The following is a 15,345-nucleotide window of genomic DNA, read 5'->3' as shown; positions in this document are numbered from 1 at the left end:
ACGATGATGTTTCAGTTGTCAAGACAACGGAAAAACTAAAATACAAAAACAGAAAGATACGTCACAATGCTCTTGTGCACAAAACAAAATGCTCTTGTATTTTAGTTTTTCCGTTGTCTTGACAACTGAAACGTCATCGTTCCTGGAGGAACCATTTTCAAGGGGTCAGTCACCAAAGGGTTTAAACATTTTCAAGTGATCAAAAATATGGGAACATGGGACTGATAGGTGTTTCTTGTTGATTGTATTTAACAATTATTTGCCGAAGGTGAGGTGAATATCAGTGAATAATAACCAAGATAAAGCCGAGGTTATTATTCACTGATATTCACTGAGCCTGAGGCAGATAATTGTTTTAGTATAAATACACTGGTGATTATTAAAAAAATTTGAAGTCACATTTAAAAAATCATTTATTTCAATCTTCAAATGCAAATTTAATACGTATAGACTTGTGTCACTTATCGATGGTGAGTTACACAAAATACTTTGCTTTGAAATAGATAACATAAATCACAATTCCACCTTACCTTTGAATAGCTTTAGATCAAACTTCTTTTAAAAAAGCATGTTTAGTGATTTTAGGAACAGCATTTTCTTTCATAATTTCTAATTCTCTCTCACTTACGGTAGCAAAGCCACCATTTTGGCGAGTCGCTCGAGGTGATTATCGAGAAATAATCTGAATCTCTCGACCAATCAGCATGCAATTTCCTATAATCACCTCCATTTTGTACTAAAACAATTAATAGCTCTGAATGTCTACTCTTGGATTGAGCCCTGGGTTTTGTCTGGGAAGACTGCATTTGTTGTCAAAAAATGATAAAGTGACAAAGTCCAGAGAGCTGTTTATCAGGCCAAAGCAAGCCATTTTGAAGCTGACAAAAGAGGGGAAAATCAGTCAGAGCCATTGCATAAGCATTGGGCATAGCCAGTACAACAAATTGGAATGTCCTGAAAAAGAAAGAACCCACTGGTGTTGTAACCACCAGACATCAGATAATACGGTTGTAAAGATGAGTTACTCTATCCTTCCTGGCAGCACGAACCAATGTCACCATTTTCCTCTGACTTCTCTTACCAAAAAGGCATTTCTACCTATGAAACTGCCACTCACTAAATGTTTTTTTGTTTTTCGCACCATTCTATGTAAACTCTAGAGACTGTGGTGTGTGAAAACTGCAGGAGCTCAGCAGAAGCATTGGAGTATTCATTTAAGAATGTTCTGTACTGTTTTGTGCATGAGTGTGATAAGCTCACTAGTTTGTTATAGTCGTAGATATTGATGATAACCACCGGGGGGTCATCCCTGAAGTCATCTTTACTGCCTTCCATGAGGATTTGATCATACAGCAGCAACTCACACCAGGTTGGGGACAGTGTCCCCTCTATTATCTACAACACACATGCACAGTGTGCTCAGCAAGAAATATATTTAAAATGCCATTCAGTAAATTTACAGTATATTCTTAGGAATTATGAAATACTTCATATCCCTAACAGCCTTCCAGTCTGTTGCACACTAAATAAAACAGAAACAAGTGATGCACTCTTTCAGAGAAGAGTAATTTAAAATGGAAAAACATCTATCAAAACACATAGATCTCAAGTGTTTGAGCTGTATAAAATGTGTTCAACACACCTGTGTAACTTGACACTGAGTGGAGAACACAACCTTGATGAAAGGATCTGAGAGGCCATTATCATCTGCAGCAATGATGCCACGTGCTTGGTAAATGTGGGCACGGAGCTGGAAATAACGACTGTCTGGAGAAACCACACACAGCACATACAGAAGTGATTAGCATTACATTATGAAACAAGCTTCCATTAAAAATTATCATCATTAATAATTATAGGGTGTTTTTTAAAATAAATTTATAAAAGAGAATGTAACTACAGATTACGGTCATAATTAGTAAGTCATAATTAACATTCCTAGTTTATGGGAAATAAGAACTTTAGAAACACATATTCACAAAACAACATACTTACCATCCACAGCTAATTTAGTAGGGGGCATATTTGGGGGTATTGGAGTCCCAAAAGTTGCTTCCTCATATATGGGCCTGAATTCAGAAGGCAGGCTTGTGACACAGTTTTTTGAATACTTGGTGACACCAAGCCACATGTAGATTTCAAGTTTTGCAAAGATCTCACCCAGTGGTCCTCCAGGGGTCTAGAGATCATTGTTGAAATGCTTTTTAAGAAAAACTCAGTTGTTGCTGATCTTTAGTAGAATCTTTAGCTGTTGCTAATCTTTTTAAGATTAGGCTATAGAAATACGTTTTGCAGTTATAAACAATAATCTTAAGATACCTTCATGTAAACGGACGTGATTTTACCACAGTTTTTGCCTTTCTCTTCCTCCACCAGAGAGAAAAGGATGGAGTGTGCTGGGATCCGGGCATATGCTATCCTCCTTCCTCCAGTCATCATCCAGAGGAACACATCAGGCAGAGTGCTCTGGGGCTGAAGATACATGAAAAAAGACACAAAGTAATAAGTCACAGGTAAATACACACAATAAACCCTTCAAAATACTGACATATAATTTCAAGGGCACAGGCCACAATCACCTCTTTAGCCAGGAAGTGTATTCTCTTTAGGATGCGCCTGACGTCAGCCAGCTTCTCTTGGACTGTACGTCGTGTCACCCTCCTCTGTACTCTCAGAGCCTGCTTGGCCAGAATGATCTACCAAAAGTAATATTCAACTGAACAAGCAAATTCTGAAAGCCATGGTTAAGAAAGAAACAATTGTCCTTTTGAGTAGAAATAAAGAATGATGCCAGTTTATCTCACTATGTTTCTCTTGATGAAGGTTGTGCGGCACTTGTCCAGGTTGTTTGGTCGAGACTGCCGTTTCCTGTCCAAGTTTGTACTATACTGTCTGGAAATTAGAAAGAAGCGTCATGTGCTTTATTGTGCAGTGAAAAAATTCTAATGAGTGAAAATAAATTCGTTCAAAGCAGATACCTACTTGCAGGTGGAAACAAACTCCAACATGAGTTCCACCAAGCGCTCCTTAGCATTACTTCTTGGTCTTTTTAAGAGCATCTCTACCTCATCAAGGCCAAATTCCTAAAGATAATACCAAAGAAACCTCATTAAAAACTACTGTATTATTTGACTCAGTTAATTTTAAGAAAAATTGGGAATTTACAAGGTATATAACAGTGAACATGCCAGTCTGTCAGCCATCTTGGACAGCCAGTTGCAGTTGTGGTAACGGAAAGTGTGGTCCTCAAAATAGTTCCACACATAGAGACAGGGTTTCTCACGAAGCAGGGGAATACAGCAGAATGACCTGCAAAAGTAGAGCAGTTTAAGAAGTAACACCAGGTCATGGCAGTGAGAATTATCTGGATAGCTTCTAAGACGCACGTGGGGAGACTTTCCAACAAAGTCATGAAGTCATATCTGATGCAGCATTTACAATAAATACCACTGGTATACAGCCATCTATCCTGGAAATGTCTTACTAAGTTCTCACAGTTTAGCTGATAATTAGCATTTTATTCCACCTTTGGGCGGCAAGGTGGTGCAGTGGTTAGTACTGTCAGCTCACAGCAAGAAGGTTCTGGGTTCAGGCCTTGTGGCCAACAGGGGCCTTTCTGTGTGCAGTTCACATGTTCTCCCTGTGTCTGCATGGATTTGCCTCCAGGTGCTCCAGTTTCCCCCACAATCCTAAGACATGCAGTTAGGTTAACTGGCTACTCTAAATTGTCCATAGGTGTGAATGGTTGTGTGTCTGGGAAGCTGCGACAGGCCTGGCAAGGTGGCAGTGGATGAAGTGTGCATGCGATAGATGCAGACAGCCTCATAAGAAGCTGGCAACTGACAGGCCAACTGGCCTACAGAATGAAGAAAGAAAAATTCTACCCTTCCTTACTGCCAGGGGTAGTGAGAGTCACCTGGGTAATAATATGTGCTATAATGTCATGAAAATCTGACACACCTTAGGACTACTTGAAAAGGTGTTTGGAGCCGACCATTACACTCACATAGTAGCTGCAAAAGTGCAAGTCTTTTAGAATGGATTGGTTAACTGTTTGGTGTATTATGGAAAAAACAAGGTGTCTATTGTGTGGTGGGAAAACCAACTCCAGCCCTAGAAATGTGTGCTAGCAGAAATCCAGTTAACTTAGCAGATTAAACTGATAACAGCAAGTGGTATGGTGAGGGTAACCACCCAACCATGCAGAGAGAGTGCTATGCGAGAACCCAACCTTGCTGGGAGAATGAGAGGTGAGTGCCAATTGTGAGTATCACAGCAAGAAATAACTAGTAAATAGGACAGTGCGAAATAGCTAACTTGGCTAGCCAAATTAAAGCTAGAAGGTACTTTGGAGTTCATAAGTGCTTCACTATAAAATTGTTCACAATATTTAAAACAATTACACACATCATGGCAGAAGAAATGAGAGATCCCTCTTGCCAGGCTACTGGAGAACAGGTTACTTGTAGCTCTGACCACAGGGTAAAGCTACTTTCTGATTGCTCCATATGGTGTATATGTAATCCAATGTGTATGAGACAAGAAGTAGTAAGGGGAAAGTTGGCTGTATGACAACATGCATATATCATATAAATACAATGGTAATGATATAAAATGCCATTAAATACTGCACACAAGAAAGTATCTAGGTTATTCTGACTACCCGTGTTGTACAGGAGGGGTGAAATAAAACTGTGTAATGGCATATGATAGACACTGAAACATCTGCATCTGCTATTGAAAGAATGAAAGCTGCATCTGCTGTTGAAATAATGAAAGCTATCAAACATAGATATTCTCTTCTCAAATGTATTCAATGTTAGTATTATAAATATGATTGTGGCAGCGGGGGCGTGGTCAAGCGCCGGTCTGCGACAGGAGGGCGGAGTCAGGGAAGGTAAGTGGCAGAATCACTACACCTGACGGCAATTAACCTGTGTTTGTGTGTGTCTTCCCAGTGACCGCGCCCTATTTAAGGAGGGAGAGCGAGAGCAGAGGGGCTCTTCCCAGAACCAGACGCCGAGTGTGTGTGTGTGTCTGTAAACTTGAAACCATAGCTGTTAGACTGAAAAGTGTGACAATAAAACAGTGTATCAACCTGATCTCTGCCCTGCCGTCCTCTGTGCTCCACTCATACCTATCGAACTGCTACAGTGGTGCTGAAACCTGGGAGAAAGTGGAGCACCAGCCGATCAGCCCCATGGAGTCCTCCCCGTTCGCCGACCTGGTCCACACTCTCGCCACGGCCCAGCAAAGCCAGCACCAGGCGCTCGTCATCCTCCGAAAGGAACAAGAGCGATGCTTCGAGGCCCTGGTGCTGGCCCAGCATGAAGACCGAGAGGCGTTCCGGCACCTCCTTGCGTCGGCGGGGTCCACCAGCACTCCTAACGCGGGCCTGTCTCCCCTCACCGTCACCAAGATGGGCCCGCAGGACGACCCCAAGGCATTCATCACGCTCTTCGAGCAAGTCGCAGAAGCCTCGGGGTGGCCGATGGAGCAGCGTGCGGCGCGTCTCCTCCCCCTGCTAACGGGAGAGGCACAGCTGGCCGCGCTACAGCTCCCCGCTGACCGCCGGCTGGCCTACGCGGACCTCTGCCGGGCCGTCCTCCAGCGCGTGGGGCGCACCCCAGAACAGCAGCGCCAGCGCTTCCGCGCGTTGCGCTTGGAGGAAGTCAGCCGGCCGTTCGCGTTTGGCCAGCAGCTCCGGGACGCCTGCTGGCGGTGGTTAAGGGCCGACAACCGCGACGCCGAGGGAATCATCGACCAGGTGGTGCTGGAACAATTCATCGCTCGCTTGCCAGCAGGAACCGCGGAGTGGGTCCAGTGCCACCGCCCGGTGTCGCTGGATCAGGCAGTCGAGCTGGCGGAGGACCATTTGGCGACTGTCCCGGCGGCAGGACAGCAAACGGCATCTTCTCTTCTCTCCTCTTCTCTCTCTCTCTCCCCCTCCTTCTGTGTCCCGTCCTCGCCCCATTCCCCCACTGCGGAGGTGGGGGCCGGCACCACCCCAGCCGGCCCGCCGCACCCGCAGTGCCCTCCCGTTTCTCCCTTCTGTGTCTGTCTCTCCCTCCCCTCACGTGAGTGAGCCCCAGAACACCGGTGCAGAGGGAAAGCCCGGGCCGGTTTGCTGGCTCTGCGGGGAGCCGGGCCACCTTCAACAGCAGTGCACGGCGATGGAAGTGGGCACGGTGGTTCGGATCCCTGATGCGCCAGAGGCCGCCCTCGATCGGGCCGGAGCGTATCACATACCGGTGAGTATCCAAGGGGATACATATCAGGCGTTGGTGAATTCTGGCTGTAATCAGACCTCGATTCACCAAAGCCTGGTACAAAACGAGGCATTGGGGGGAGCACAGGGGGTGAAGGTATTATGTGTGCACGGGGACGTTCACAGCTACCCTTTGGTGTCGGTCCACATTTTTTTCAGGGGGGAAAAAGTTATAGTGAAGGCGGCAGTTAATCCTCGCCTTACCCACTCTTTAATTTTGGGATTTAATGACGCACTTAGTCAAGAGTGGGTCCTGCCATTTCACAGGGGGAGGTCCCGGGGTCGCTTTGGCGGGAGCAGCTGTCACAGAGCCGTCTACGTCATCTCCGCGTCAGAGTGAGGAGCCGCCGGCCCCTCCTCTCTCTATTGGGGAATCCCTCGCAGATTTCCCATTAAAGCAATCGCGAGACAAGACTCTGCGACATGCGTTTGACCAAGTGAGAGTAATCGATGGTCAAACGCTCCAGCCGAACGCCACCCCGCCCTTCCCCTACTTCGCGATTATGAAGGATAGGTTATACCGAGTGACGCAGGACACTCAAACTAAAGAGCGAGTCACGCAGCTTTTAATTCTGAAGAGCCGCCGGGAATTGGTATTCCAGGCGGCTCACTTTAATCCCATGGCTGGAAACTTAGGGCAGGATAAGACACTAGCCCGAATAATGGCCCGATTCTATTGGCCGGGGATTCGCGGTGATGTTCGTAAGTGGTGTACAGCATGCCGCGAATGCCAGTTAGTAAATCCAGCGGCCATTCCAAAAGCGCCTTTGCGCCCTCTTCCATTGATTGAGACCCCATTTGAGAGAATGGGGATGAATCTCGCCGGGCCATTAGATCGGTCAGCACGGGGGTACCGCTTTATATTAGTTCTGGTGGACTATGCAACGTGATACCCGGAAACAGTGCCTCTGTGCAATATCTCAGCACACAGTATTGCAGAGGCGCTCTTCCGCGTCATCTCCCGAGTTGGAATCCCGAAAGAGATTCTGACTGATCAAGGCACTACATTTATGTCACGGACACTGCGCGAACTGTATGGGTTATTGGGGATTAAGCCGATCCGCACCAGTGTGTATCACCCACAAACGGACAGTTTAGTGGAACGGTTCAATCGCACCCTCAAAAATATCATTAAAAAATTCGTAAGTGAGGACGCACGTAATTGGGATAAGTGGCTCGAGCCCTTGTTGTTCTCAGTGCGAGAGGTTCCCCAAGCCTCCACGGGGTTCTCCCCTTTCAAATTATTATATGGGCGTAAGCCGCGCGGCATTCTAGACGTGCTGCGGGAAAATTGGGAGGAGGGACCTTCACAAAGCAAGAACGAAATTCAATACGTTATGGACCTGCGCGCAAAACTCCACACGCTCACCCACCTAACCCAGGAGAATTTGCGGCAGGCCCAGGAACGGCAAGCCCACCTGTACAACAAGGGTACGCGCCTTAGGGAGTTCACACAGGGAGATAAAGTACTCATACTATTGCCCACTTCGAGCTCCAAATTGATCGCCAAGTGGCAAGGACCCTTTGAGGTCACACGGCGAGTCGGGGACGTCGACTACGAGGTGAGGCGAACGGACAGGGGTGGGGCGCTACAAATTTACCACCTCAATCTGCTTAAACTCTGGAAGGAGGAGGTCCCCGTGGCGTTGGTGTCGGTGGTTCTGGAGAAGGTGGAGCTGGGGCAGGAGGTTCAAAAAGGGGCATTGACATCACGTACCCCTCCGGTCCCCTGTGGAGACCACCTCTCCCTGACCCAGCTCACAGAGGTCGCCCAGTTGCAGACCAAGTTTTCGGATGTGTTCTTGCCCCTGCCCGGTCGCACTAACCTCATAGAGCACCACATAGAGACGCCCCCGGGGGTAGTAGTGCGTAGCCGCCCTTACAGACTACCCGAACACAAAAAAAAGGTGGTTCGGGAAGAACTTGAGACCATGCTCGAAATGGGCATCGTTGAGGAGTCCCACAGTGACTGGAGCAGCCCGGTGGTCTTGGTACCCAAGGCCGACGGGTCGGTCCGGTTCTGTGTGGACTACAGAAAAGTCAACGCGGTGTCTAAATTCGACGTGTACCCAATGCCTCGTATTGATGAGTTGCTCGATCGACTAGGCACTGCTCGCTTTTATTCGACACTGGATTTGACGAAGGGATATTGGCAGATCCCCTTGACTCCCCTATCCTGAGAAAAAAACGGCCTTTTCCACACCGTTTGGTTTACACCAATTCATCACCCTTCCATTTGGGCTGTTTGGGGCGCCCGCTATGTTTCAGCGGCTGATGGACAGAGTCCTCCGCCCCCACGCCACTTATGCGGCCGCTTACCTAGACTATATCATCATCTATAGTAATGACTGGCCGAGGCACCTTGAACATCTGAGGGCCGTCCTTAGGTCGCTGAGGCGAGCGGGGCTCACAGCCAACCCAAAGAAGTGTGCGATTGGGTGGGTGGAAGTATGGTATCTGGGCTTCCACTTGGGCAACGGGCAGGTGCGTCCCCAAATTAATAAGACGGCAGCGATTGCAGCCTGCCCGAGGCCCAAGACCAAAAAGGGGGTGAGACAGTTCCTGGGGCTGGCTGGCTATTACCTTAGGTTTGTACCTAATTATTCGGACGTTACCAGCCCGCTGACTGATCTCACTAAAAAGGGGGCACCAGATCCGGTCCAGTGGATGGAGCAATGCCAGCGGGCTTTTTCCGAGGTAAAGGCTGCACTGTGTGGGGGGCCACTTTTACACTCCCCTGACTTTTCTCTCCCCTTTGTGTTGCAGACCGATGCGTCGGACAGAGGGCTGGGGGCAGTTTTGTCCCAGGAGGTGGAGGGGGAGGACCGCCCCGTCCTCTACATCAGTAGGAAGCTGTCAGTGCGTGAGGGGCGCTACTGCACCATTGAAAAGGAGTGTCTGGCGATCAAGTGGGCGGTCCTCGCCCTCCGTTACTACCTGCTGGGGCGCCATTTCACCCTCTGTTCGGACCACGCGCCCCTCCAGTGGCTCCACCGCATGAAAGATGCCAACGCGCGGATCACCCATTGGTATCTGGCACTCCAACCCTTTAATTTCAAGGTGGTCCACAGGCCGGGGGCGCAGATGGTCGTGGCGGACTTCCTCTCCTGTCAAGGGGGGGGGGGGAGTCGGCTGCGGGCTGGACGGCCACCCGGCCTGAGTCGGGCGGTGGGGGTATGTGGCAGCAGGGGAGTGGTCAAGCGCCGGTCTGCGACAGGAGGGCGGAGTCAGGGAAGGTAAGTGGCAGAATCACTACACCTGACGGCAATTAACCTGTGTTTGTGTGTGTCTTCCCAGTGACCACGCCCTATTTAAGGAGGGAGAGCGAGAGCAGAGGGGCTCTTCCCGGAACCAGACGCCGAGTGTGTGTGTGTCTGTAAACTTGAAACCATAGTTGTTAGACTGAAAAGTGTGACAATAAAACAGTGTATCAACCTGATCTCTGTCCTGTCGTCCTCTGTGCTCCACTCATACCTATCAAACTGCTACAATGAGTCATCTGGATCTCATCAAAACCATCTGCCAAACGCTAAAAAAAAAAGGGCCAAACAATGACAATCACCACTAACTCGACTGATCATTTCTGCATTGTTTTCAGCACTGCTCCAACATACTGACAGCTTGTTTTATTTCATCATGCAGTAAAATAATGCTGTCCTGAATTCATCTACATGCAGGACATTAACAAAATATGGCATATAATTTGGGTTGCAGGTAGCATTTTTTTGTAGATGCAAGCTGCTAAATTGACCCACAAAAACAGATTTGTAGTGCTGCAGAAATGCCATGTGTTTCTGATATTTGGACAAAGTAAAAAAGAAAATAAACCTGGTTTGTGATGCACACATTATCAAACTAATTACTTAGATCATTATATAATAATTTATTTAAAACCAAGGCCATGTTCTTTTTGCTTGAGTGATTTTTGTGGTTTGTATGCGCATAAGGCAAAGGCCCCCCCTCTTGCCAGAAGTCAGCTGGGATTGACCCCAGCTTCCCTGTGACTCTGATGGATAAGCAGTATAGACCCTTCCCACTGACGTCACCAGAAACCGGAAGTAAACAGACCCTGCGCCATATTGGAAGACCAACAAACTCGTGATCAGGGGGAAATAACGGCAGCGCGCGGAATTTAAACCCACGAGGCACTTGATTCATCATAAACCTACAATGGTAAACTTTTGTGCTGTGTTAGGGTGTTCCAACAAAGCTGATGGGAAAGGTGAAAAGAAGTCGTTCTTCAGAATACCAGCTGTGATTGAGACACAAGGGGAGCAAACTAAGGAGCTTTCTGCCAGGAGACAGAGAATAAGTGCATTACTGAGTGTCTGTGAGCAAAGGAGAGCCTGAACGTTGCAACCTCCCTATTGGCTGTTTATTGGCTGTTTGTAAAAATGTATCAATTGTTGCCCTTCATCGTGGACTCGAGAGACGAGACCTGACGAGTTAGTTCGTTGGTAGCAGAACAAAATGTCTGGACACAAATCGGGTTTTCAGAAAAGGAAAGAAAATAAACGCAGGGTCGAAAATACAAAAAAGGAGGGAGAAAATGCAAAACGAGTTTTAAGGTAGGACAAATGGTTACTTTTCTGAGGCAGCCCGCTGTGGCTGCAGGCTTTCAGTTGTGTCATTGAATAGTTACTTTTCTGAGGCAGCCCACCGTGGCTGCCTGCAGGATTATTTATTATAGCCCATTTAGTTAAAATACTTGATCTAAAATGTTTATAGTTATAGTTATGTGATGGTTGTCCTCAGTGTTCGAACTATGCCGATATTTTCGGGGGGTCCCTTTTTTTCCCTGGGGGGTGCTTGCGCTTGTCTCGGAGCGCGGATCTCCAAACACATGAGAAGCCTATCTTACGCACATATCACGCGGACTCCACACCTCCACACACGCATTGCGTCTGAAGTCATAACTCATCAGGGGAAATCGTGTCCGCATTGGCATGTTCAAAAAACAACCTCGCGTCAACAATGATACCACACGCAAGAAAAAAAACAGTCAGGCTACTCAACAACCAACCTGGCAGCAGCAGTCGTTGTCATGTAAACACAACACTTCGGATATGCAAATGCTTCCCATTACACACGATTGCTATATCAATAAACATCATTTTGCCAATATTTTAGAGACCCCCCAACATTTCCCAAATCATGTTTTCAAGGGATCTCATGTCTGTTTCAGGGGATCTCGGATCCCCCGAGTACCCCCGTAGTTCGAACACTGGTTGTCCTGATTTAGACTGGTGTATTTTTTTTGGGGGGGGGGGGGGGGGGGGGGGGGGTGTTGCGCGATGTTGCACCCGGGTCCAGATTAGGGCAGAACCGGCCCTGGCTACATTTCAGGTGTAGTTTGTTTTATGTATGTATGTACTTGCATAGATGTGTACTTGGTCTTCCAATATGGCGACTACCGAAATCTCGCGGCGCGGTGACGTCATGCGGGATCCCTCTATAGATGATTGACGGATGGATGGATAAGGCAAAGGTTTTTTTCTACTTCCATGAATAATCTTTCTTTCATTGGTCAGAAATATTGTTATTTCTGACCAATGAAAGAAAGATTATGATGACTATCTTTTCAGGTTGGTTCACAGGATGTTCATATTAATATTAATATGAAATACTAAAATATTAATTCCAGTAGTTGGCCTTGGCAAGCAGACTAATAGGGAATGGTGAACAAGGTTCCTGTAGTGTTTGGCTTTGTTTCCAGTTTGACCAGCACAGGAGCGGCAACCCTGAGTTTTCTCCTGGGTGTCAACTAAGGATCTCAAGGAACCCAATACTTGTAGGAAGCTACAGGCACACTACATCGGATCTTACAAGGTGCTCTGATGCATCAACAAAGTCTCCTACAGGCTAGAGCTCCCACCACACAGTTGCTTGCCACCCACGTATCATGTCTCCTGCCTAAAATCTGCCATCCAAGGTCCTCTGTCTACAAATACGCTCACCCCTGACCACCCGTCACCTTGTCCAGAAGGGGATCCATCTATCAGGTAAACAGAATCCTAGGCTCTAGGTGCAGGAGAGGTCAGCTTGAGTACCTCGTAGATTGGGAGGACTATGGACCTGAAGAGCAAAGCTGGGTAGGAACAAGGGACATTCTGGACCCTCTCCTGACTCAGGAGTTCTACAGCCAACACCCCGACAAGCCTGCACCCAGAGGGAGAGGGCATCCTAGGAAGAATGTAGCTTCTGGAGGGAGCTCCTTGGGGGGGAGGGGTTCTGTCAGTAAGGCTGTTGAGAATACCAGTCCGAACCCAACTACAAACATGGCTGCTCAGAACTACAACATCCACAAACCACAGCACCCTCTATCACCTGTTTATTAAATACACCTGTCACTTGCTTCCTGGTTCATCAGCCCCTGCTATATAAACACCTCTCCCACTTTCACTTAATGCAAGGTATCGTTCCGTGTTCATTCCTGTCATATTGAGCCTTTCTTCTACTGCCTGCTTTATTGTGTTCTCAATCCTCCCTCTCGTATCTTTCTTGTTATTCTCTAGCCCTGTCTGCATTGCCCTGTCTACCGATTGATCGACCCTCGCCTTTCCCACGACCTTGATTCTAGTCTTGCGTTTTGGCTTTGTTTCCAGTTTGCTTTCCCTGCTCTCCCCTGCACATACATCCATAAGTGCCTGCATCCTGACATACTGCTACTGTCGTAATAATTCACTTCAGTAAAAGTAGTGATCAAGAAAATGAAATCAAGTAAGAAGTCTGATGAAGTGTGATAAGTAGTCTAGTGAAAAACCACTTCAGTAATTACTTTACAAATTACTTTATATATATTCATATGGGGGCGGCATGGTGGTGTAGTGGTTAGCGCTGTCGCCTCACAGCAAGAAGGTCCTGGGTTCAAGCCCCGGGGCCGGCGAGGGCCTTTCTGTGTGGAGTTTGCATGTTCTCCCCGTGTCCGCGTGGGTTTCCTCCGGGTGCTCCGGTTTCCCCCACAGTCCAAAGACATGCAGGTTAGGTTAACTGGTGACTCTAAATTGACCGTGGGTGTGAGTGTGAGTGGTTGTCTGTGTCTATGTGTCAGCCCTGTGATGACCTGGCGACTTGTCCAGGGTATACCCCGCCTTTCGCCCGTAGTCAGCTGGGATAGGCTCCAGCTTGCCTGCGACCCTGTAGAAGGATAAAGCGGCTAGAGATAATGAGATGAGATGAGATATTCATATGGGTGCAACAGACACAACTAATCCAAAAATATTTTAAAGTAATAACCATGACACGTCATGAACATCAACCAAATTTATTTTGGCACTTTGTTTAATTATACTCAAACTTTTTGTTGTTAAAATTGTGAACTAGGTACTCAAGTATTGTAACAAGAGTGCATGTCATTTGTTACTTTTCACCCATGTGATACCAAACCACGCCAAATAGTGAATGAGCCAAAATCATTAATTTCTGTCTTATTTTGGTTTGGTAATGGGCTAATGGCTATCTGTAACGTTCCCTACGTGTGGGTGGAGCACAGAGGACGGCAGGACAGAGATCAGGGGTAAATAGCGGCTTTATTGCCAAACTTTTCAGTCTAACAATCTGTATACTTTTAATACACAGAGAGACACACACGCACTAGCGTCTCGTTCAGGGATCAGCTCTACTCTGCTCTCAGCTCTCCCTCTTTAAATCGGGCGCGGTCACTGGGAAGACACACAAACACAGGTTAATTGCTCTCAGGTGTAGTGATTCTGCCACTTACCTTCCCTGACTCCGCCCTCCTGCCACAGACCGGCGCTTGACCACGCCCCCTCTGCCACATACCCCCACGGCCCGACTCAGGCCGGGTGGCCGTCCGGCCTGCAGCCGACTCCCCCCCGACAGGAGAGGAAGTCCGCCACAACCATCTGCGCCCCCGGCCTGTGGACCACCTTGAAATTAAAGGGTTGGAGTGCCAGATACCAACGGGTGATCCGCACGTTGGCATCTTTCATGCGGTGGAGCCACTGGAGGGGCGCGTGGTCCGAACAGAGGGTGAAAGGGCGCCCCAGCAGGTAGTACCAGAGGGCGAGGACCGCCCACTTGATGGCCAGACACTCTTTCTCTATGTGCTGTAGCGCCCCTCACGCACCGACAGCTTCCTGCTGATGTACAGGACAGGGCGGTCCTCCCCCTCCAGCTCCTGGGACAAAACCGCCCCCAGCCCTCTGTCCGACGCATCGGTCTGCAATATAAAGGGGAGAGAAAAGTCAGGGGAGTGTAGAAGTGGCCCCCCACACAGTGCAGCCTTTACCTCAGAAAAAGCCCGCTGGCATTGCTCCGTCCACTGGACCAGATCTGGTGCCCCCTTTTTAGTGAGATCAGTCAGCGGGCTGGTGACGTCTGAATAATTAGGTATAAACCTACGATAATAGCCAGCCAGCCCCAGGAACTGTCTCACCCCCTTTTTGGTCTTGGGCCTCGGGCAGGCCGCAATTGCTGCGGTCTTGTTAATTTGGGGACACACCTGCCCATTGCCCAAGTGGAAGCCCAGATACCGTACTTCCACCCGCCCAATCGCACACTTCTTTGGGTTGGCTGTGAGCCCCGCTCGCCTCAGCGACCTAAGGATGGCCCTTAGGTGTTCAAGGTGCCTCGGCCAGTCATTACTATATATGATTATGTCATCGAGATAGGCGGCCGCATAGGTGGCGTAGGGGCAGAGGACCCTGTCCATCAGCCTCTGAAACGTAGCGGGCGCCCTAAACAGCCCAAACGGAAGGGTGACGAATTGGTGCAACCCAAACGTGTGGAAAAGGCCGTTTTTTCTCGGGATAGTGGAGTCAAGGGGATCTGCCAATATCCCTTCATCAAATCCAGTGTCGAATAAAAGCGAGCCGTGCCTAGTCGATCGAGCAACTCATCAATATGAGGCATTGGGTACGCGTTGAATTTAGACACCGCATTGACTTTTCTATAGTCCACACAGAACCGGACCGACCCGTCGGCCTTGGGTACAAAGACCACCGGGCTGCTCCAGTCACTGTGGGACTCCTCGACGATGCCCATTTCGAGCATGGTCTGAAGTTCTTCCCGAACCACCTTTTTTTTGTGTTCGGGTAGCCTGTAAGGGCGGCTAC

The 15,345-nt window shown here is 48.3% G+C and overlaps 1 protein-coding gene across 1 annotated transcript in view; it reads right to left on the bottom strand.

The window, feature by feature from the left end:
• Positions 1–15,345, bottom strand: part of fer1l4 (fer-1 like family member 4) — an 87,130-nt gene that overhangs the window by 51,744 nt on the left and 20,041 nt on the right. Inside the window, exons 17-24 of the mRNA XM_060910489.1 lie at positions 3,189–3,309; positions 2,983–3,083; positions 2,805–2,892; positions 2,580–2,696; positions 2,320–2,472; positions 1,996–2,179; positions 1,643–1,767; positions 1,261–1,395 (exon numbers count right to left, since the gene is read on the bottom strand). Coding sequence (XP_060766472.1) covers positions 1,261–1,395; positions 1,643–1,767; positions 1,996–2,179; positions 2,320–2,472; positions 2,580–2,696; positions 2,805–2,892; positions 2,983–3,083; positions 3,189–3,309 — 1,024 coding nt within the window. The remainder of the gene's footprint in view (positions 1–1,260; positions 1,396–1,642; positions 1,768–1,995; positions 2,180–2,319; positions 2,473–2,579; positions 2,697–2,804; positions 2,893–2,982; positions 3,084–3,188; positions 3,310–15,345) is intronic.

Source organism: Neoarius graeffei, chromosome 26 (assembly GCF_027579695.1).
Source record: "Neoarius graeffei isolate fNeoGra1 chromosome 26, fNeoGra1.pri, whole genome shotgun sequence".
In the NCBI taxonomy this organism is placed as follows: Eukaryota; Metazoa; Chordata; class Actinopteri; order Siluriformes; family Ariidae; genus Neoarius; species Neoarius graeffei.
Note: the sequence above shows the minus strand (reverse complement) of the source record. Positions and strands in the feature narration are given on the sequence as shown.